We start from the raw sequence: 24,947 nt of genomic DNA on the forward strand, positions 1-24,947 counted from the left end.
CCCCAATATGAACTACCTCCCCTCATCTCACTCAATTATTTCCTCAGGATAAGTTCTCAGAAGGGGGATTATTGGGCTCTATTGCTCAAATTTTATGTCAATTAATCATTAAGTCCCATCAGTTGAACTCTCCACTGTAATAGTGACAACAGTAATCTAGGATTTTTTCATCTCATTCCTTTTTCACTGCAATTCCCTCCTAAAATGGTACTTTTGCCTCCAATTGCTTTCTTAAATCTCAAATTTCTCAACTCTCTGCTGAGTATCATCTTTAGGTTAAACTTTGATAACAGGCAATAAAAACTCCAACTCCCTGCTTATGTCTTTAAAATTCAAATACCATAAATAATGTAAGTTTTTATGATGGTATCACATTTGTATTCATGTTCAGTCATCCAAACAGTAAAGAGTTATCATTAAATGTTTTTTTGCAATTTTGTATCTGTGATATGTCGCAAAATAACCCAAATTGTCAATCAATGCTTCTCTAGTTATAGAGTACTTTCAACCATTATGTAATATTTCAAGAACTATTAGAACTATTCTGCCATCATGCAGTATTTTAGACAAAGACTATTCAAATTTTAATGCATCTTTTATGTGGATTCAATACGAAATCCTACTAGAATATTTTTTGGCTTTCACACATTTAAGAAACTTAGTTATTTTTCTTAAGCTATTTTTCTACTGTATTTCAGATTATTATAAATTTAGATACAATAAAATGAAATGATACACAAAACCCGATCTTGAGCATATCTGCAGCTCAAAGAACACTGAAAATACATTAACTTTTTTTCTCAAAATAACATATTTAATATAAATTCATTAAAACTCTTTAAAATTAGACTGCACCCCAAGTCTGACAATCTATTACTAGAAATCAGAGCCTATGGTTAAGACAGGTAAAAGACATATACAAGGTATTTTTAACAAGGACATGTTAGTCTTACTTCATTCTGGTACCATTAAATGAATCATTCTTCCAAAGCATTAGTGTGGGGGAAATCATGTAGTGGCATACCAAAACAATTTAAAATACTGACATCCGTGGGATTATTGAATCACTATGTTGTACATCTGAAACTAACGTAACTTGTCAACTATACTCAAAAAACAAGCAAACAAAAAAACCTGATTTTCAAAAACTGCCCTGAAACCAGAAACTTTCACTTTCACCAAGACATTAATATTTTAAAATAATTATTACCATCTTCAAAGTAAGTTCTTGCCTGCTTATATGATTAAAACTTCTCCCTCCCATAAAAAATTACCTGCATGCCGAAGCCAAACTACTGCAAGGTTGTATCTTTCAGAGCAGACTAGTGCACTAAGGAGGGGAAGTGCAGAATTATATTCACCAACATCCAGAAAAGCTTCAGCAACATCTAGATAGAGGTCTCCCATATCTTCAGGATTCTGTTCCACTAGTGTTGTCAAAAGAGGCTAGACCCCAAAAATAAAAGGCTGAAGTCACATGTTCACTACAAATATGCATATCTATGTATATTTCTCTTTTTACATATCTATCAGTTATCTGAGGCAAGCCTAAAAGGAGCAAGGTTTAATGAAAACAGCTTTAAATAATCATTTTTCTATTCATTTCTGTATCTCTAATAAAAAGAACTCATACTGCCATCATTCACTCATTTAACATATTACTTTTGAAGCCTGTTATAAGCAGACATGGTAGGAGCTAAGATAACACTGACCTGCTGTGCTCTTCCTCTGCCAAGTCAAACATACCCAAGCTTCAGGGCCTCTGCGTTTGCTGATATTTCTGTCATTAATTCAAATGTCACCTTTTCAGAGAGGCCTTTCCTAACCACCCTATTTAAAATTGCAACCCCTGGGGCGCCTGGGTGGCTCAGTCGTTAAGCGTCTGCCTTCGGCTCAGGTCATGATCCCAGGGTCCTGGGATCAAGCCCCACATCAGGCTCCCTGCTTGGCGGGAAGCCTGCTTCTCCCTCTCCCACTCCCCCTGCTTGTGCTCCCTCTCTAACTGTGTCTCTGTCAAATAAATAAATAAAATCTTAAAAAAATAAATAAATAAAATAAAACTGCAACTCCTCCTACCCCCAATATTCTCTCTCTTCTGTTTGATTTTCTTCCAGAGTATGTATCTCCAACTAACATCCTATATTTTACATACTTATTTTATTATCTATTTCATCCCATTAGAACAAAAGATCTATGACAGCAGGGATTTGTATATTGTATTCAATACCTTATCCTAAGGTCTGCAAAGTAAATGCCCAATAAATTTTTTTATTCAATGAAATAACTTAGTCCAAAGCTGGCAAAAGAGAAGAGCTGTCAGAATTTACCAAATGTCTAAAAAGCCCAATCTCAAATTCTGATCTCTGGGTTGTTCTCATTTAAAAAGAAAACCAAATTATTCCAAGTCCTGTTCAGCTTTTATAAGATATTCACACACAAACAATTTATGCTTATGGTGACTTCCTGGTTATTGAAAAATGTGAAATTTAGGGAAAACTTACAATTTCCTGTCAAAGAAAATAATGTGGATTTGATCTGAAGTATCTGAAGTGCAGATCTTAATGTTACTTACATTAAGTGGTTCGAGGATGTTGAGATGTACAAGGCAGACCATCAACTTCACTGTGATATCTATTGGCACACCATCAGGTATGGTGCAGGTAACATTCTCACCAGCTTTGGATTAGACGGACAGACAAAAAACAGTTCCTATATACAAGCTTAGAAAGTAGAACAAATGAAGCAAACTACATCTTGTACGTAAGATCTCATTTACTTCATTCAGGGTAAATGATTCCATAGCCAATTCTATTTGACCAACTCTATTACTAGGTCTTTATACTTCCATCAGTCTGTTCTTTGGTAGAATTATCCTTCCTATTCTTTTCCTAATAGTTTATCCACTTATCTGAAACCTACATAAACAGGGAGGGAGCTATTCTGAAGCAGGCAGTACTCAAGTACCAAGTGCCTCACCCTTCCCCACCACCACCAAAAGCCTCATGGGGTAGAGATGGAAGGTATTACATAGGAATTTTCTTACAAGAACAGGCACATCTACTCTGCCCATAGAGTTCAATTTTGTTACAACCTCAGGGTCTTGCATGCTAATATTTTCACAGAACAGTTAATGGGCATGATACAAAGAAAAGAGCAGGGATGAGGAAGAGAACTGAAAGAGACACTGCAAGCCACACTTCAGGTATGACTCTCTAACTAGACTCCTAACTACGTATTTTAGTTTTCAAACAAAGGACAGCAATCCTATTAGTTTCTACTTTTTATGTGAATGCTTAAGTTTGAAGTAGAAATTTTTCAATGAGAGTATTTTGTCCTTTTGAAAATTAAATTCCTTTAGATCTAAAGGTTTTTGATATACTGTTCAGTAATCCATTCTTTTTTCACATGTCACTAAAAAGACCCCAGGCAATGAGAAATGCCATGTTCAAATGGATGTACTGAGAAATGAAAAGATTTTTTTAAGATTTCTTGTGAGTAAATATTCACAAGAAAAAGATACAAAATCTCTATGAGGAAAGAAATGCTTCTGGGAAAACTTGTTATGAGAACATTAACTATCAATTTCAAAATGCCACATTATAAACAAGAAAGGATTATGTACACTATCCTATGAAGAAAAAACTACAACCTTTATTCTCTTCTGAAGTTCCTTCTTCTGCATTTTTTTCCAGCACAATTCCAGAAAAATCTGTAATTACCTAAAAGAATGGAGAAAAAAAAAGAAATGATACAATAGATATATATGAAAAACCTCTTCACAACGCAAAGATTTGTATAGTTAATTCAAATAATCCTTATATAAATGGACTATAAAAAGCAGGTAGGACCCTCCAACCTACTCAAGGATCTCACTCAAGCAATCGTCCCTTCTCTCATGAATCTTCAATGTGTTCCTCAATTGTGGGTTATACCATCTGAATTCAAATAAACTGTAATTTTTCCCAACTTAAAAATTATCTCTTACCCCTACAACCCATACCAATTATCTCCCCATTCCTCTGCTCCCCTTAGAGCTGCCTATCCCCAAGGAACTCCCACCCCATCTCCAATATCAATACTCAGTCCTCATTTTACGTGAGCTACCTGGACTATTTCACATAGATGATCATCCCTCCTCCTTGAAGTGCTTTCTTCAATATTTCTAGAAAATCATGCTCTCTTCATGCTTAACTAAAGATATAGAATTCCTCCATATCAAACCAAACTACTTTTCCCAACAGCTTAGGAACTGAATCATAGCCATCAGTCTGGCTGCTGAGTCCTGCTACCCTGAAGTACAGACATATCTGGCAACTGTGTTAATGGTGAGAGCTTTCATCATATAACTATATGTTATATTTCATCTGGAATTACTATGGAATCTAGAAATCTGTTTCCATACAGACTTTAAATATATAATTTAGTATGTAAGTAGCTTAATATTTATAACTAAAGTGAGGAATTGTCAATTTATATAAATTTCTAAAATGCAGAAATGTGTCCAAAATCTTACAGAGAAACATATTACATTTTCCTACCTCCAAAGCTTTGTCGTAATGTTTGTTAGAAATGTATAGTTCAGCTGCTATGTTAACATCTTCCATGGAGACAAGGCCCTGATGTTTTGAGAAAGCTTCTTCAATTATATTAATAGCTGAAGTAACATCATTGGCTTCATAGTAACTTCTAAAAAAAATAAATGACAAAATGGATGAATATTTATTTAACTCAGATTATAAGACTCATATCCTTGCTTAGACCATCTATTAACTATGATTTTCATTTTCTTAAAATTGGGGAGGAGAAAAACTTTTCTTTAAAATCATAATCACAGCTGATGCAGAAAAAAATGGGCAACATCAGTATGACAATGTCATCATGCCAAGCATCTTACTCTCCAAAAGCTACCTCATGTCATTCCACTTCATTCCCCGTCACCTAACTCCAACAACTCTTCCACCTCAGTGGAATCTACAAAGGATTCATCTACCTGTTTCATGTCCTGCTGCTTCCTGCCCTCACTTTCCTCTTTCTCCACAGACCAACATTATAATTATTCCTTTGCACAACTCCTCACTTCTCTTGCCCCTCTCTCCTTTCTGATAAAGTCATATGATAAAACCCCAACCCTTGTTAATCCAAATATGCCTGCTCTTCACCACCACCTGTCCATGCTGACTGGGCTCACTCTAAATTGACAATCATAAGCCTTAAGTGGGCCCATGGTGCTGATCAGCAATCTTGCTACAGTTACCTTGTCCAGTACTTTTCAAACTTGAATATGCATGCAAAGTAACTGGGGATCTTGTAAAAAGGCATATTCTGATTCAGTAGAGATGGGGTAGAGCTGAGATTCTACATTTATGAGAGGATCCCAGGTGATGCAAATGCTGCAGCAAGGCCCCAAGGACCTAGACAACTATTTCTCATCTTCTCCTTTCTCTTCAAACCTCCAAAACTCTCTGATCCTCACTCTCAGCTGATAACCTTGCTTCTTAGTTTGCAAAGAGAACCAGATCATAACATCTCACATATTCCCAACATATCTTCCTAGTTACACATACCCATGGCCATATATGCCACCTTCTCCACTTAAAAGGCCAACGCCCAACTAGATCCCAGTCCCTCCAACCTACTCAAGGATCTCACTCAAGCAATCGTCCCTTCTCTCATGAATCTTCAATGTGTTCCTCAATTGTGGGTTATACCATCTGAATTCAAATAAACTGTAATTTTTCCCAACTTAAAAATTATCTCTTACCCCTACAACCCATACCAATTATCTCCCCATTCCTCTGCTCCCCTTAGAGCTGCCTATCCCCAAGGAACTCCCACCCCATCTCCAATATCAATACTCAGTCCTCATTTTACGTGAGCTACCTGGACTATTTCACATAGATGATCATCCCTCCTCCTTGAAGTGCTTTCTTCAATATTTCTAGAAAATCATGCTCTCTTCATTTCCTCCTACTTCATTGCCCATTTCCTTTCAGTCTCCTTGCTGTTTCCTCCTCATCTTCCTGATTTCTAACACTGGAGGACCTCAGGGTTTAGTCCTCAGAACTCTTCCCGTGTCTGTCATCTGTGTGTGTTGTCACACACACACACACACACACACACACACACACACACACACACACACACACACACACACACACACACACACACACACACACACACACACACACACACACACACACACACACACACACACACACACACACACACACCATTTCCTATCAGAAAATCCTGAGAGCTCAGCCTTCAAAATACATCCAGAATCTGATTACTTCTCACCACCTCCTGCACTTTTATCCTGGACCACACTACTATTACCCCTTTCATAGACTGTTGCAATAATTTCCTAACTGGTCTTCCTGCTTCTGCCCTTACCACTCCTCAAACTATCCTCAAAATAATAGTCAAAACTGATTTAAAGTTAAAGCCAAATTATGCCACTCTTCTACTCAAAACCTTCTAATGACTCCCAAACTCATTCACAGTAAAACCTAAAGCACTTACAATGGCCTGCTAGGGCCAAATGACCTTTTCCTGACACCTCTCTGATCTCAGCTCCTGCTATGTTCCCTTAAACCTTCAGCTTGTTCCCAGAACATACCTCTGCACTTGCCATTTTCTTTGCCTGTGACACTCTTCCCTAAATATCTGCTCCCATACCTCCTTCAGTTTACTTTCAGGTCATATGATCATAACATAGGGAACTGAGTCCTTCTCTAACCACCCTATTTAAAATAATATACCCCTATACTTCAACTTCCCATCCCTTTTCTGCTTCATTTTTCTTCATATCCCTTATTAACATTTGACATAGTATATATTTAGTTGTTTTTGTTTATTGCTTGTCTCCCTCAACTAAAAAGTAAGCTCAAGGGCAAGGAAAATTAAAACTCATTCAATACTGGATCTCCTGGTGTCTTATACACTGCCTAGCACATAATTTATATTTAATAAATATTTCTGGAAGAAAAATAGCATCTGAGAGAAATCCTAATAAACTGAAGTTATGGTAACATAATTCCATGTAGGAAGGATCTCTATGACAGTGGCAAAACTATTCATCCTCACACTTTCCCAACAAAAATATAAATAATACAAGTGGAAAACAAATTTACTATCAAAGGTCAACTAATAGTTCATAAAATAGAGGCTTAGTGGGCTAATCACTATGACAGCTAGAGATGTGACCAATAGCAGATAACCTGAAAAGTTCCTCAATGCTCATCATATACACCAGAGGATCAACTTAGAGCTGCCTTGCCTCAACACATTACTTAAAAATGCTTCTAGTATTCTTACATAACCCATCCTTATGATAACAGGGAGTGAGTTCACAGCTAAGCATCTTTATGACAATGGCCACAAGGTTAACAGGGTTAACCCTAAGATACCCAGATGAAGATCGTTGATCCTGGGCTGAAATACTATATAACAGATATCCCTAGAATAGAGAGCTTATGACAAGACATTATTTAGCCAAATGTTTCTTGCTTTGCTTTGATGTACAGCATATTGGAGAAATAAACGTAGTAGTACATAATATTTTAGAATAAAATATATATCACAGTTAGTAGCATGTGTCAACTATAAAGAACGTTTTTTTGTCTTAAAATGTTATTCTACTACTGACTAAAGATAAAATGATTATAAAAAACCCAGATCAAAAACATTTCATTAGCACATTTACAACAAACAATTTAAAATAATATAACCGCAAATGTACATAACTTCAACTAAGTCATGGAAACCTGGCAACCTAATCATCCTTTTAGAACATGCCCCACTTTTAAGTTTCTGAACACTTGAAGGCAATTGTATATACAAATTTTTCTGAGTAACCACAGAGCTGACTTGCAAACAGAAAAGTACTGAAAAAAATAAAAAACCACCTCTATATTTAAGCACAGTATAAATACATAGGAAGTAAAACACTTCTCTGAAACCTCAAAAAAAAATATACTTTACTTCAAATATGTGTTTTGATTTGTAAAATAAGATGATTAACAGGAGCATCTATATATACTCCAAACTTACTTTGCCATATCTCTAGCCAATTGCATAAAACGTTCTCCATCAGATGGAGACAAAAGGTTTAAAATACGCCTATAACCATCCATTGCCATCTTATGATCTCCCATCTGTTCATAAAGGCTTGATCGCTCCCATAGATAACGGACATTAGTAGGTTCATATTTAAGAGCTAAAAAGAAAAAAAAATTACAGATTTACTTCAAAAAGGGGTTCATGATACCTGGTTAAGACCAATCCTCTTTTCAGAAAATTAAATAAAAAACACTAGTAATATTTGAGCAGACATTTGAATGAAGAGTAATGAAATGTGGGGAGCTTTGGAGCATGAAATTTGGGCCCCGCGGAAGAAACAGACAATACAAAGACCTCAAGGAAGGGGAAGGATTTGGCACACTGAGACAATCAGGAGAGGGCATAGGTAGATGATAAAAGCACTTGGAATACCCGTGTTATTCCTGAGGGCACCCCCATCCCCAGCCCCATTTCTCTGCTTCTCCTTTGTTTGAATGACTTCTTCAGACCCATCTGTCACCCTCCCTGTCTATTTAATAAATCTTCTAGATTGTCTATAAAAAACAAAACAAAACAAAACAAAACCACTCTAAACTAATTCTCCAAGAGAGCTAAGTGGGTTACTCTGGAACAAAACTACTTTCACAGGAACTCTCAACTAAGTTTAGTCTAAGACCAGACAGAACCCGAATCTCTATATTAATCTTCATTTGGTCACTCTCGTGTGATGTTAACCCTCAAGGAACAGCTTAGAACCAACAATGATCTTAGCAGAAAATTGAAGGTACTGTTCTTCTACCAACTTTTGTGCTGTATTAGCTCATAATATAAAGTGCTGATAAACATGAAAGCAGAGAGACCCCCAAATACTTAGCTCTGGGATGCCAGAATATAAGGAATAAATATACTTCAGCTAACATCACCCCAGAGTAGTAAGTACAATTATCAAAAAATCTACTATGTAACATTTTATCAAACAAAATAAGAAAAACATTTTAATTACCTTTTGTGTAGCAAAAAATAGCCTGCTTAATATTGTCTTGTTCCAGAGACATTTCTGCCAATCTAACCCATTCTTCGGTGTCACTAGGATTTAAATGTGCAGCAATCAACTCAAACTGAAGAGATTTTTCCATGTCACCTTGGTCCTCATATATCATAGCAAGAGTAGAAAATGGCTCATAAGCCAGAGGAGCTAAAATGAATTAAAAAAACAAATTCTACTGGCTGAAGAAAGAGGCATGAGATGACATCAATCCCATGGTTCAAACCATGGATCCTTTCTTTAATGTTTAAACTCTTTAAAACACTCTAGCAGAATTATACAAACTACTTAATAGAATTTAGAAAAAAAATTAAATTTGCTTTACTTCATGTTCATACAAAATTAGTATTTTAGTATTATTGTCTCTGAGCCACGTGTAATTTCATGAAAAAATTCTACTCTCCACCATGCAACCTTAATGAAAATCCCCATTTGCTAAGGTTAAACATGGCTCAATAACTCAGCAAGTTCATCCCAAAGAACATCATCACAACAGTGTTTATTTAATCTTCATGATCCAATAACCACAGGTGTATGGGATGAACGGACTAAGGATAGCTAAACTGCATCTAACTGAGGATATCAAAGTGAATAGTTAATCTACATTTCTGAAATGTTTCTGAAATGAAGTTCTAAGATCATAGGGGATTAAAATCAAAGATAATTGTTAAAAATAAACAATTATAACCTGGAATAAAGAACAGATAATACTGGAAAGTAGGAACCAAACAAAATATCCTTAAGGAAAAGTTTGGTTAATCTTGTCTCTGGTGGAGTAGAAAAAAAGCAGTGACCTCAAATTATCCTAATGAGTAATCTAGGAATTTTTTTTTTTAAGTAAGCTCTACACCCAAGATCAAGAGTTGCATGCTCTACCAACTGAGCTGGCCAAAGTGCCCCAATCCAGGAAACGTTTAACAAGATTTTCAGGAGGGTTGGCTGGGAAGATGGTAGAGTAGGAGGACCCTAATCCTGCCTCATCCCATGGATACAACTAGATAACATTCATTTCAGCATAAATAACCCAGAATATGATCTGAAGACTGGCAAAACAAATGCCACAATTAAAAGTAGAGAAGCCACACTGAAGAAGGGAGGAAGGGCAAAGACACAGTCTGGGAGAGAAATGGATGGGGTTGTCCACAGTGGGGAGTAAGCCCGTAGTATGGAGAAGGATATGAAAAACAGACTTTCACAGTGAAGAGCCCAGATGAAAGAAGAGGACCAAACCACAGCAAGAGACCAAAGCAAAACCAATGTAAGTAATATGCCTGATAAAGAATTTAAAGTAATGATCATAAAGATACTCACTGGACTTAAGAAAAGAGTGGAGACCCTTAACACAGAGATAAAAAAGAACAAATCACAGATCAAAAATACAATAAATGAAATTACAAATACACTTGATGGTTGGGGCACCTGGGCGGCTCAGTCGGTTAAGCATCAAACTCTTGATCTCAGCTCAGGTCTTGAATTCAGGGTTGTGAGTTCAAACCCAACATTGGGCTCCATGCTGGATGTGGAGTCTACTTAAAAAAAAAAAAAAAGAAAATACACTTGATGGTATAAATAGCAGGCTAGATGAAGCAGAGGAACAAATTAGCAAGTTGGAAGACACAGTACTAGAAAGTAACCAAGCTGAGCAAAGGAGAGGAAAGAAAATAATGCAAATTGAGAATGGTCTTAGGGAACTCAATGACTCCATCAAGCATAATAACATGCGATTTATAGGGATCTCAAAAGAAGAGAGAGACAAAGGGACAGAAAAATTTATATGAAGAAATAATAGCTGAAAACTTCCCTAATCTTGGAGAGGAAACAGATGCCCAGATTCAGGAGGCACAAAGATTCCCCCAAAATGTAACCCAAAGAGGTTCACACCAAGATGCATAGTAATTAAAATGGTGAAAAGTAGTGATAAAGAAATAATTTTAAAAGTAGCAAGAGAAGGGGTGCCTGGGTGGCTCAGCTGGTTAAGCATCTGACTCGATTTTGGCTCAGGTCATGAGACTGAGCCCCACCCACATCAGTCTCCATGCTCAGCAGGGAGTCTACTTGTTTCCTTTTCCTTCTGGCCCAACCCCCCCACTCTCTCTCTCTCTCTAAAATAAATAATCTAAAAAAAAAAAGGCAGCAAGAGTAAAGAAGACAGTTACATACAATGGAAACCCTATATGACTATCAGCAGATTTTTCAGTAGAAACTTTGCAGGCCATAAAAAAGTGTTAGGATATTTTCAAAGTGCTGAAAGGGAAAAGTCTGCAACAAGAATACTCTATCCAGCAAGGCTGTCATTCAAAATAGGAGAGTTTCTCAGACAAAGAAACACTAAAGGAGTTCATCACCATTAAACCAGCCCTTACAAGAAATATTAAAGGGGACTCTTTGAGTGGAAAGGAAAGAATTTAAGTGAGAATATGAAAAGTAAAAAACGCGAAGGCAATAAAAATATTTCTGTAAAAATCAGTCAAGGGAGACTGGGCTAGCAAGATGGCGGAAGAGTAGGAGACATAAATTTCGCCCAGTCCCAGGAATTCACCTAGATAGTTATTAAACCACTGTGAACACCTATAAACTCAACAGGAGATCAAAGAAAAGAATAGCAGCAACTCTATGGAAAAGTGACCACTTTCTGGAAGGTAGGACATGCAGAGAAGTGAATCCGAGGCCATATATGGGAAGACAGACTGGAGGGGGGGGGTGGACGGAGCCTCCATCAGCCAGCTACCAGCAAGTGATAGAACAGCAGAGCACAAAATCAGAACTTTTAGAAGTCTGCTCCGGTGAGGGATGTCACTCCAGTGGCTAAATGGGGGGTGGAACCCTCGCTGGGACAGTATGGTCTCAGGACGCTCAGGGTCACAGAAAGACTGAGGGTGCTTGAGTGTGGCAGAACCTCCCAGGTATCGGTAGCAGGGAAGCTGGCCGCAAAGAGTGAGTTGAGGAGTAGGCTCTCAGCTTGGGGCTGCCATAAACCATGATCGCCGGCACAGTTGGGCAAACACTCTTCGAGCAGGGGCCCAACAAGCAGCAGATCAGGGGAGATTCCCCTCCGTCCCCCAGGAGGAGCAGCACGAGAGTGCGCCTCAGGAATCTACTGGGTTTGGAGACTCCAAACGGGGTCATGGACCAGAGACAGAAATGCTCGGGCACAGGCTGGGTGAGCTCAGAGTGAGGCCGGAGACCAGGGAGACAGGAGTGATTGACTGCTTTTCTCTGAGGGCACACTGAGGAGTGGGGCCCTGAGCTCTTGGCTCCTCGAGGGCCAGAGATTGGAAGGCCGCCATTTTCATTCTCATCCTGCAAAGCAGCGCAGAAAGCCTTCAGGGAACAAAAGCTACCAAGAGCAAACCCAAGTGGATAACTTAGCCTGGCCCCTGGCAAGGGCAGTGCAATTCTGCCTGGGGCAAAGACATTTAAGAATCACTGCAACAGGCCCCTCGCCCAGAAGATCAGCAAGAACATCCAGCCAAGACCAAGTTTACTAACCAATGAGAACTGCAAAACTCCAGCGCTAGGGGAATACAGCACATAGAATTCATGGCCTTTTCCCCATGATTCTTTAGTCTTTCAAAAGATATTTTTTTTTAATTTTCTTTATTTTTTCTTTTTCTATTTCTTTTTCTTAATTTTTCTTCTTTCCTTTTTCAACCAACTTATCAATTCCTTTTTAAAAAATCTTTCTTAATTTTCATTTTTAGAGTCATATTCCCTCCCTTCATTGTATTTACCCTTATTTTTATACATATGTTTTTCTTTCTTTAAAATTTTGGGAGGCAGTTTCTTCTAACAAACCAAAATGCACCCAAAATCTAGTGCGTGGCTCTGTTCTATTCAGCAGCCTGATCACATCCCTTTTTTTTTCTTTTCTTCTCCCCCCGGTTTCAGGTCTCTTCTGATTTGTTTAGTGTATACTTTTCTGGGGTCGTTGTTACCCTTTTAGCATTTTCTTCTCTCCTTCATCTATTCTTCTCTGGACAAAATGACAAAATGGAAAAACTCACCTCAAAAAAAAAGAACAAGAGGCAGTACCGAATGCCAGGGACCTAATCAACATGGACATTAGTAAGATGTTGGTCAGAACTAGATTTCAGAATGACAACTATAAAGATACTAGCTGGGCTTGAAAAAACCATAGAAGACACTAGAGAATCCCTTTCTAGAGAAATAAAATCTAACTAAGTGGAAATCAAAAAGGCTATTAATGAAGTGCAATCAAAAATGGAGGCTCTAACTGCTAGAATAAATGAGGCAGAAGAGAGAATTAGTGATATAGAAGACCGAATGATGAAGAATAAAGAAGCTGAGAAAAAGAGAGATAAACAACTGCTGGATCACGAGAGGAGAATTCCAGAGATAAGTGATACCATAAAGCAAAACAATATTAGAATTGGGATTCCAGAAGAAGAATAAAGAGAGATGGGGACAGGAGGTATACTGGAGCAAATTATAGCGGAGAACTTCCCTAATGTGGGGAAGGAAACAGGTATCAAAATCCAGGAGGTACAAAGAACCCCCCTCAAAAATCAATAAAAATAGGTCAACACCCCGACATCTATTAGTAGAACACACAAATCTCAGAGACAAAGAGAAAATCCTGAAAGCAGCTCGGGACAAGAGGTCTGTAATCTACAACGGTAGAAACATTAGACTGGCAGTAGACCTATCCACAGAGACCCGGCAGGCCAGAAAGGACTGGCATGATATATTCAGGGCACTAAATGAGAAAAATATGCAGCCAAGAATACTATATACAGCTAGGCTGTCACTGAAAATAGAAGGAGAGATAAAAAGCTTCCAGGACAAACAAAAACTAAAAGAATTTGCGATCACCAAACTAGTCCAAAAGAAATATTGAAAGGGGTCCTCTAAGCAAAGAGAGAGCCTAAAAGTAACATAGACCAGAAAGGAACAGAGACAATATACAGTAATAGTCACCTTAGAGGCAACACAATGGCACTAAATTCATATCTTTCAATAGTTACCCTGAATGTAAATGGGCTAAATGCCCCAATCAAAAGACACAGGGTGGGGTGCCTGCGTGGCTCAGTTGGTTAAGCAACTACCTTCAGCTCAGGTCATGATCCCAGGGTCCTGGGATAGAGCCCCGCATCGGGCTCCCTGCTCGGCTGGAAGCCTGCTTCTCCCTCTCCCACTCCCCCTGCTTGTGTTCTGTCTCACGTTGTCTGTCTGTCTGTCTCTCTCTCTGTGTCAATTAAATACATAAATAAAATCTTTAAAAAAAAAAGACACAGGGTTATCAGATTGGATAAAAAAAACAAGACCCATCAATATGCTGCCTGGAAGAACTCACTTTAGACCCAAAGACACCTCCAGATTTAAAGTGAGGGGGTGAGAAACCATTTACCATGCTAAAGGACATAAAAGAAAGCTGGGGTGGCAATCCTTATAGCAGACAAATTAGATTTTAAACCAAAGACTATAATAAGAGATAAGGAAGGACACTATATCCTACTTAAAGGGTTTATACAACAAGAAGATCTAACAATTGTAAATATTTATGCCCCTAACGTGGGAGCAGCCAATTATATGAGCCAATTAAAAAAAAAAAAGAAACATCGACAATAATACAATAATATGAGGGGACTTTAACACCCCCCTCACTGAAATGGACAGATCATTTAAGCAAAAGATCAACAAGGAAATACTTTAAACGACACACTGGACCAAATGGACTTCACAGATATATTCAGAACATTCCATCCCAAAGCAACAGAAAACACATTCTTCTCTACTGCCCATGGAACATTCTCCAGAATAGGTGACATCCTGGGTCACAAATCAGGTCTCAACTGGTACCAAAACATTCAGATCATTCCCTGCATATTTTCGGACCACAGTGCTTTGAAACTAGAACTCAATCAGAAGAGGAAAGTCGGAAAGAACTCAAATACATGGAGGCTAAAGAGCATCCTACTAAAGAATGAAAGGGTCAACCAGGAAATTAAAGAAGAATTAAAAAAATTCATGGAAACAAATGAAAATGAAAACACAACTGTTCAAAATCTTTGGGATGCAGCAAAGGCAGTCCTAAGAGGAAAGTATATAGCAATACAAGCCTTTCTCAAGAAGCAAGAAAGGTCTCAAATACACAATCTAACCCTACACCTAAAGGAGCTGCAGAAAGAACAAATAAAGCCTAAACCCAGCAGGAGAAGAGAAATGATAAAGATCAGAGCAGAAATTAATGAAATAGAAACCAAAAGAACAGTGGAACAGATCAACAAAACTAGGAGCTGGTTCTTTGAAAGAATTAATAAGATAGATAAACCCCTGGCCAGACTTACCCAAAAGAAAAGAGAAATGGCCCAAATAAATAAAATCATGAATGAAAGAGGAGAGATCACAACCAACACCAAAGAAATACAAACAATTACAAGAACATATTATGAGCAACTCTATGCTAGCAAATTAGACAATCTGGAAGAAATGGATGCATTCCTAGAGACGTATAAACTACCAAAAATTGAAACAGGAAGAAATAGAAAACCTGAACAGACCCAAAACCAGCAAAGAAATTGAAGCAGTAATCAAAAATCTCCCAACAAAACAAGAGCCCAGGACCAGATGGCTTCCCAGGGGAATTCTACCAAACATTTAAAGAAGAATTAATACCTATTGTTCTGAAACTATTCCAAAAAATAGAAATGGAAGGAAAACTTCCAAACTCATTTTATGAGGCCACCATTACCTGATCCCAAAACTGAAGACCCCATCAAAAAGGAGAATTACAGACCAATAACTCTGATGAAGATGGATGCAAAAATTCTCACCAAAATACTAGCCAATAGGATCCAACAATACACTAAAAGGATTATTCACCACGACCAAGTGGGATTTATTCCTGGGCTGCAAGGTTGGTTCAACATCTGCAAATCAATGTGATGTAATACATTAATAAAAGAACAAGAACCATATGATCCTCTTAATAGATGCAGAAAAAGCATCTGACAAAGTACAGCATCCTTTCTTGATTAAAACTCTTCAGAGTGTAGGGATAGAGGGTACTTACCTCAATATCATAAAAGCCATCTATGAAAAACTCACAGCGATTATCATTCTCAATGAGGAAAAACTGAGAGCTTTCCCCCTAAGGGGGACCTAAGGTCAGGAACACGGCGGGGATGTCCACTATCAGCACTGCTATTCAACACAGTACTAGATGTCCTAGCCTCAGCAATCAGACAACAAAAAGAAATAAAAAGCATCCAAATCGGCAAAGAAGTAGTCAAACTCTCACTATTTGCAGATGATATGATACTTTATGTGGAAAACCCAAGACTCCACCCGAAAAATGCTAGAACTCATACAGGAATTCAGTAAAGTGGCAGGATATAAAAATCAATGCATAGAAATCAGTTACATTCCTATACACCAACAAGACAGAAGAGAGAGAAATTAAGGAGTCGATCCCATTTACAATTGCACCCAAAAACCATAAGATACCTAGGAATAAATCTAACCAAAGAGGCAAAGAATCTATACTCAGAAAACTATAAAATACTCATGAAAGAAATTGAGGAAGTCACAAAGAAATGGAAAAACGTTCCATGCTCATGAATTGGAAGAACAAATATTGTGAAGATGTCAGTGCTACCTAGAGCAATCTACACATTTAATGCAATCCCTATCAAAATACCATCCACTTTTTTCACAGAAATGGAAGAAACCATCTTAAAATTTGTATGGAACCAGAAAAGACCCCGAATAGCCAGAGGAATGTTGAAAAGGAAAACCATCACAATTCCGGACTTTAAGCTCTACTACAAAGCTGTAACCATCAAGACAGTATGGTACTGGCACAAACACAGACACATAGATCAATGGAACAGCATAGAGAGCCCAGAAATGGACCCTCAACTCTATGGTCAACTCATCTTCCACAAAGCAGGAAAGAATTTCTAACGGAAAAAAGACAGTCTTTTCAACAAATGGTGTTGGGAAAATTGGACAGCCACATGCAGAAGAATGAAACTAGACCATTTCCTTACACCACACACAAAAATAGACTCAAAAATGGATCAAAGACCTAAATGTGAGAAAGGAGTCCATCAAAATCCTAGAGGAGAACACAGGCAGCAACCTCTTTGACCTCAGCTGCAGGAACTTCTTCCTAGACATATCACCAAAGGCAAGGGAAGCAAGGGCAAAAAATGAACTATTGGGACTTCATCAAGGTAAAAAGCTTTTGCACAGCAAAAGAAACAGTCAACTAAACCAAAAGACAACTGACAAGTGGGAGAAGCTATTTGCAAATGACATATCAGATAAAGGGCTAGTATCCAAAATCTATAAAGAACTTATCAAACTCAACACCCAAAGAACAAATAATCCAATCAAGAAATGGGCAGAAGACATGAACAGACATTTCTGCAAAGAAGACATCCAAATGGCCAACAGACACATGAAAAAGTGCTCAACATCTCTCGGCATCAGGGAAATACAAACCAAAACCACAATGAGATTCCACCTCCCACCAGTCAGAATGGCTAAAATTAACAAGTCAGGAAACGACAAATGTTGGTGAGGATACGGAGAAAGGGGAACCCTCCTACACTGCTGGTGGGAATGCAAGCTGATGCAGCCACTCTGGAAAACAGTATGGAGCTTCCTCACAAAGTTGAAAATAGAGCTACCCTATGACTCAGCAACTGCACTATTGGGTATTTACCCCAAAGATACAAAGGTAGTGATCCGAAGGGGCACGTGCACCCCAATGTTTATAGCAGCAATGTCCACAATAGCCAAACTATGGAAAGGGCCCAGATGTCTGAGATGACAGATGAATGAAGATGTAGTGTAGATATACACAACAGAATATTATGCAGCCATCAAAAAATGAAATCTTTCCATTTGCAATGACATGGATAGAACTAGAGGGTTATGCTAAGTGAAAAAGTCGATCAGAGAAAGACAAGTATTATATGATATCACTGATATGTGGAATGTGAGAAACAAGGCAGAGGATCATAGGGGAAGAGAAGGAAAAATGAAACAAGATAAGACCAGAGAGGGAGACAAACCATAAGAGACTCTTAATCTCAGGAAACAAACTGAGGGTTGCTGGAGCAGAGGGGGGTGAGAGGGATGTGGTGGCTGGGTGGTAGACATTGGGGAGGGCATGTGCTATGGTGAGTGCTGTGAATTGTGCAAGACTGATGAATCACAGACCTGTACCCCTGAAACAAATAATACAGTTTCTTAATAAAAATAAAAGAATAAATATTTTAAAAATTAGTCACGGGATTAATAAAATAAGAGGATATAAAATATGACACCATATGCCTAAAACGTGGTGGGGAGAGGAGTAAGGAATGGGTTTAAACTTAGGTGACCATCAACTTCATATATACTGCTATATGCAGAAGATAATGGCACAAATCAAAAACAAGTAATAGATATAGGGATAAAAATAAGGAGAAAGGAACAAGGATAGCATTAAAGAAAGCGAACAAACCATGAAAGAGCAAGAGAAGGATTAGAGAAAATCTATAAAAACAATCACAAAACAAGTAACAAAATAGCAATAAATATATATCTATCAATAATTATTTTGAAGGTAAATAGACTAAACATTCTAATCAAAAGAGCATTTAGTTTGGGTGGGGGCGCCAGGGTAGCTGAGATGGTTGAGCATCTGCCTTCAGCTCGGGTCACGATCCTTGGCTCCTGGGATCGAGCCCCGCATTGGGCTCCCTGCTCGGTGGGGAGTCTGCTTCTTTCTCCCTCCCCCTCTACCTGCTGCTCCCCCTTCTTGTGCTCTCTCTCTCTGTCAAATAAATAAATGAAAGCCAGGACAGCAATATTTAGACAAAACAGACTTTAAAACACTGACTGTGGAGGGGCGCCTCGGTGGTACAGTCAGTTAAGTGTCCAACTCTTGGTTTCATTTCGGGTTGTGATCCATGGGTTGTGACATCAAGCCCCACGTGAGGCTCTGTGCTGAGCGGGGAGTCTGCTTAAGACTCTCTCTCTACGCCGCCCTCTCTCTCTCTAAAAATAAAACAAAGAAACAAAGACTGTGGTGCACCTGACTGACTCAGTCGGTAGAGCTTGCAACTCCTGATCTCAGGATTATAAGTTCAAGGCCCACAATGGGTATAAGCTCTACTTTAAAAGAAATAAAATCTTTAAAAAAATAAAAAAAATAAAATAAAACAAAACAAAGATCGTAACAAGAGACAAAGGACACTATATAATAATAAAGGGGCCAATCCAATAAGAGGAAATAATTGTAAGTATTTATGCACCTAACATGGGAGCACCCAAATACATAAAAGTTAATAACAAACATAAAGAAATAACAGTAATACAGTAATAGTAGAGGACTTTAACACTCCACTTACATCAATGGACAGATCATCCAAACAGAAAATCAACAAAGAAACAGTGGTTTTGAATGATACCCTGAACCAGATGGATTTAACAGACATATTCAGAACATTCCATACTAAAACAGAATACACATTCTTTTGGAGTGCACACGGAACATTCTCCAGAACAGATCAGATATTAGGCACAAAACAAGTCTCAACAAATTCAAAAAAATCAGTCACACCACGCAGCTTTTCTGACCACAATGCTATGAAACTAGAAATCAATCATAAGAAAAAATCTGGAAAGAGCATAAATACATGGAGGTTAAATAACATGCTACTAAACAATGAATGGATCAGTCAAGAAATCAAAGAAGAAATCAAAAACTATATGGAAACAAATTAAAATAAAATACAGTGGTCCAAAATCTCTGGGATGCAGCAAAAGTGGTTCTAAGAGGGAAGTTTATAACTATACAGGCCAACATCAAGAAGCAAGAAAAATCTCAAACAACCTAACTTTATACCTAAAAGAGCTAGAAAAAGAATAAAACCCACACCCAGCAAAAGGGAAGGAATAATAATGATTAGAGCAGAGGGGCACCTGGCTGGCTCAGTGGGTAGACCATGCGATTATTGATCTCAGGGCTGTGAGTTCAAGCCCCCTCTGGGTGCAGAGATTATCTAACAATAAAATCTTAAAAAAAAGAAAAGATTAGAGCAGAAATAAATGATATAGAAACTAAAAAACCAATAGAACAGATCAATAGTTCAGAACAGAAGTTAGTTCTTTGGAAAGATCAGCAAAATTGCGGTGACTCAGTGGCTTAGTCATTAAGCATCTGCCTTCAGCTGAGGTCATGATCCCAGGGTCCTGGGATCGAGCCCCACATCAGGCTCCCTGCTCTGCGGGAAGCCTGCTTCTCCCTCTCCCACTCCCCCTGCTTGTGTTCCCTCTCTCACTCTGTCTCTGTCAAATAAATAAATAAATAAAATCTTAACAAAAAAATTGATAAACCTTTAGCAAGACTCATCAAAAAAGAGGACACAAATAAAATCATAAATGAAAGAGGAGAAATAACAACCAACACCACAGAAATACAAACAATTGTTAACAGAATATTATGAGAACCTATACACCATCAAATTGGACAACTTAGAAGAAATGGATAAATTCCTAGAAACATATAACCTATCAAAACTGAAACAGGAAGAAATAGAAAATTTGAACAGACCAATTAGCAGCAATGAGATTGAAGAAGTAATCAAAAACTCCAAAAAAACAAAAGTCCAGGACTAGATAGCTTCACAGGCAAATTCTACCATTTAAAGAAGAGTTAATACCTATTCTTCTCAAATCATTCCTAAACATACAAGAGAAAGGAAAACTTCCAAATTCACTCTATGAGGTATTACCCTGATACCAAAACCAGATAAAGACACCACAAAAAAAAAAAAAGAACCACAGATCTATACCTCTCATGAATACAGATGCAAAAATCCTCAACAACATATTAGCAAACCAAATCCAACAATACATTGAAAAATCATACACCAGGATCAAGTGGGATTATCCCCAGGATGTAAGGGTGGTTCTTTATTTGCAAAACAATCAACATGATAAGATACATCAACAAGATAAAGGCTGAAAACTACATGATCATTTCAATAAATGCAGACAAAGTACAACATCATGTGCTGATGAAAACAGTACATACCTCAACATAATAAAGGCCTTATATGAAAAACCCACAGCCAACACCATACTCAATGGTGAAAAACAGAGCTTTTCCCTTAAGGTCGAAGTAAGACACTCTCATCACTTTTATTCAACAGTACTGAAGTCCTAGCAATAGCAATTAAATGACATAGTGAAATAAAACGCAACCAAATTGGTAAGGAAGGAATAAAACTCTCATTATCTGCAAATGACATGATACTATATATAGAAAACCCTAAAGACTCCACCAAAACATTACTAGAATTGATAAACGAGTTCAGTAAACTCACAGGATACAAAATCAATGTACAGCAATCCATCTCATTTCTATACACTACTAATGAAGTAGCAGAACGTGTTTTAAGAAAACCATCCAAGGGGCACATGGCTGGCTTAGTCAGTAAAGCATGCAGCTCCAGATCTCAGAGTCAGGAGTTTAAGCCTGATGCTGGGTGTAGAGCTTACTTTAAAAAAAAAAAGAAAGAAAACAAAAGAATCCCATTTACAATTACACCAAAAACAATAAAATATTTAGGAATAAACTTAACCAAAGAGGTGAAAGACCTGGACTGTGAAAACTATGAAATACTGATGAAAGAAATTCAAGACATTGCAAAGAAATGAAAAGACATTCCATGCTCACGGATTAGAAGAACAAATATTATTAAAAATATGCTACCTGAGTGCCTGGGTGGCTCAGTTGGACAAGCATCTGCCTTCAGCTCAGGTCATGATCCCAGGGTCCTGGGATCGAGTCCTGCACTGGACTCCCTGCTCAGAGGGGAGTCTGCCCCTCCCCTCTGCTCATGCACTCACTCTCTCAAATAAATAAAATCTTTTAAAAAAATGTCTCTGACATCGGCTATAACATTTTTCTATATGTCTCCTGAGGCAAGGAAAATAAAAGCAAAAACAAACTATTGGAACTACATCAAAATAAAAAGTTTCTGCACAGCAAAGGAAACAATCAACAGAACTAAATAAAAGACAACCTAGTGAATGGGAGAAGATATTTGCAAATGACCTATCCGATAAAGGGATCCAAAACATATAAAGAACTGATACAACTCAATACCCAAAAAAACAAATAATCCAATTTAAAAATGGGCAGAAGACACGAATAGACATTTCTCCAAAGAACACATCCAGATGGCCACACACACATAAAAATATGCTCCACATCACTCATCATCAGGGAAATGGAAAGCAAAACTACAGTGAGGTACCACCTCACACCTGTCAGAATGGCTAAAGTCGGAAACAAAGAAACAACAAGTGTTGCCAAGGCTGTGGAGAAAAAAGAACCCTCATGTACTGTTGGTGAGTATGCAAACTGGTGCAGCCACTGGGGAAGACAGTATAGGGAAGAGAGTTTAATTTTAAAAAATTAAAAATGGAACTACCCTACAGCCCAGTAATTGTACTACTGGGTATCTACCCCAAAAATACAAAAACACCCTGAGGTTTATAGCAGCATTATTTATAATACCCAAACTACGGAAGCAACCCAAGTGTCCATTGGTAGATGAATGGATAAAGAAGATGTAAGATAAATATATAAGGGAATATTATTTAGCCATAAAAAAGAAAGAAATCTTCCCATTTGCAACAACATGGATAGAGCAAGAGAGTATAATGCTAAGCGAAATAAGTCAGTCAGAGAAAGACAAATACCATTATGATTTCATTCATATGTGGAATTTAAGAAACAAAACAAATGAGCAAAGAAAAACAAGAGAGAGACAAACCAAGAATAGACTCTTAACTGTAGAGAACAAACTGATGGTTACCACAGGGGAGGTGGGTGGATGGATGGGGGAAATAGGGGACGGTGATTAAAGAGTACATTTATCATGATGAAAACAGTAAAATTAACAAAGGAAAAAAGACTTCTAACAGGACCCTCATCTAGAGAAAAGGAAATGCCAAAATACTGAAAAGATAAATTAAGAGTTCACTGTATTGTAACTACCTAAGCCACTATGCAGGGCATTATTTGGCAACACACCAGGAAACCAAAATAATAAATATTAAGTGATTAGTCAGAAAGTCACTTCCGAAGATATCCTTCAATATGCCCCAGATGTGCAGTTTAAAGACAGATAATAAGTATAAATTGTGTTTTTTATCAAAAAGTAGATTAAAATAATCTAGCTCTGCCTAATCTGGAAAGAAAAAAAAGAACACTTTTTAAATGGTTTTAACATGTGCTTGCCATATTTAAAAAAGACTAATGCTACAAAAGTCTAAAACTGCAAAATAAAACATTAAAAAACAAACAAAAACAAAAAAGAAGCCTGGTAGAGTTCAAGAGATATTAATATTTCATTGAGCCATACTCAGATTTTCATTTTCTTGGTAAGGACTTCTACTCAATGTGAAAGTGGCATATCACTGTTATAACAATCACCTCCAAGCTTCTGAACATATTTTCCAAATAATACAGTAAAGCGCTCCTCCATTTGTTTTAAAAGTCACACTATTAAAATGCTATTATCAATAATCCCCACAAAAACCACCTTGTCTTATGATTTCCATGCACATCAATATCGCCTCTTCACGTTCTCCTCGAGCAAAGCGAATGTTGGCTTCACCCATGAGACCCCTCAGAGCTCTGGGAAGTTTACTTCGAGGCCTTTTCTCCTGCATAGGAAAAAGAAAAAAAAAAACATTTAGCTAAAATATAGTAATATTTTAGATTTCAATTCAAACTAATTAATAAATGCAGAAGATAATGAAAATGAAATTTCTTTTTAAAACTTAATATTCTAAATTGAGAACTAAGGACTAAATAACTTCAATACTGACTCATTAACATTCAAGTCTGTATTTCAGGAAAAAGTCTAAAATTAATCTCAGGAAAGAAATTATTCTAAAACATTTTCCAAAAAGAAATACCTCAGAAAACTAAAAAAACAAAAACAAACTTCCTACAGTAGAAAGTTCAAAGCACAGTAAAATACATGAAGAAAGCAAAAACCAATATGGTCAGGAATCACTAAATACTAATTAGAATAATAACAAATGTAGAACCTGATGCTGCAAAATGGATTTATGTGCCAGGAAACTTCTTATAATATAACCTACTGAAGATTCTCCTTCCTTCAAATTTATCTACTCAGAATAAACTTGATTAAAAAAATATCAAGTTATATTGGGGCGCCTGGATGTTTAAGCCAGTTAAGTGTCTAACTCTTGCTTTCGGCTCAGGTCATGATCTCAGGGTTGGTCATGAGATGGAGCCCTGTGCGGGGCTCCATGCTCAGCAGGGAGTCCGCCTGAGATCCTCTCCCTCCCCACTCCCCCCACCCACCCACCCCTGCTCTCACTCATGTGTGCGCGCTCTCTCTCTCTCTCTCTCGCTAATAAATAAGTCTTTAAAAAAATATATCAAAGTTATAATATGGACCTTTTATTTTTTTAAAGATTTTATTTATTTTTTGACAGAGAGACAGCGAGAGAGGGAACACAAGCAGGGAGAGTGGGAGAGGGAGAAGCAGGCTTCCCGCTGAGCAGGGAGCCTGATGCGAGGCTCGATCCCAGGACCCCGGGATCATGACCTGAGCCGAAGGCAGACGTTTAACAACTGAGCCACCCAGGCACCCCATAATACGGACCTTTTAATAGCAAAACCATAGTACATTCTGACACATGCATAATTAAGGTTTTGCATTTTTAAAAATCTATATAAGATGAAACATAAGAAACCAGTAACAGTTGTCTATTTCCTTCCTCACAGTTTGAATTCTTTCCAAATATATGTATAATTTAAAGATTCCTTTTT

General features: G+C 37.7%; 1 protein-coding gene across 3 annotated transcripts in view; it reads right to left on the reverse strand.

Moving 5' to 3' along the window:
* Positions 1–24,947, reverse strand: part of GTF3C3 (general transcription factor IIIC subunit 3) — a 44,410-nt gene that overhangs the window by 15,732 nt on the left and 3,731 nt on the right. For 2 of the 3 annotated variants that reach the window (XM_027590518.2, XM_027590520.2), the window contains exons 4-10: positions 23,683–23,806; positions 9,065–9,256; positions 8,053–8,218; positions 4,539–4,686; positions 3,650–3,719; positions 2,573–2,676; positions 1,275–1,446 (exon numbers count right to left, since the gene is read on the reverse strand). In XM_027590518.2, coding sequence (XP_027446319.1) covers positions 1,275–1,446; positions 2,573–2,676; positions 3,650–3,719; positions 4,539–4,686; positions 8,053–8,218; positions 9,065–9,256; positions 23,683–23,806 — 976 coding nt within the window. Of the gene's footprint in view, positions 1–1,274; positions 1,447–2,572; positions 2,677–3,649; positions 3,720–4,538; positions 4,687–8,052; positions 8,219–9,064; positions 9,257–18,962; positions 19,455–23,682; positions 23,807–24,947 lie in introns of those variants that run through there. The other variant, XM_027590519.2, reaches the window with a different exon arrangement.

This window comes from Zalophus californianus, chromosome 3 (assembly GCF_009762305.2).
Source record: "Zalophus californianus isolate mZalCal1 chromosome 3, mZalCal1.pri.v2, whole genome shotgun sequence".
Lineage (NCBI taxonomy): Eukaryota > Metazoa > Chordata > Mammalia > Carnivora > Otariidae > Zalophus > Zalophus californianus.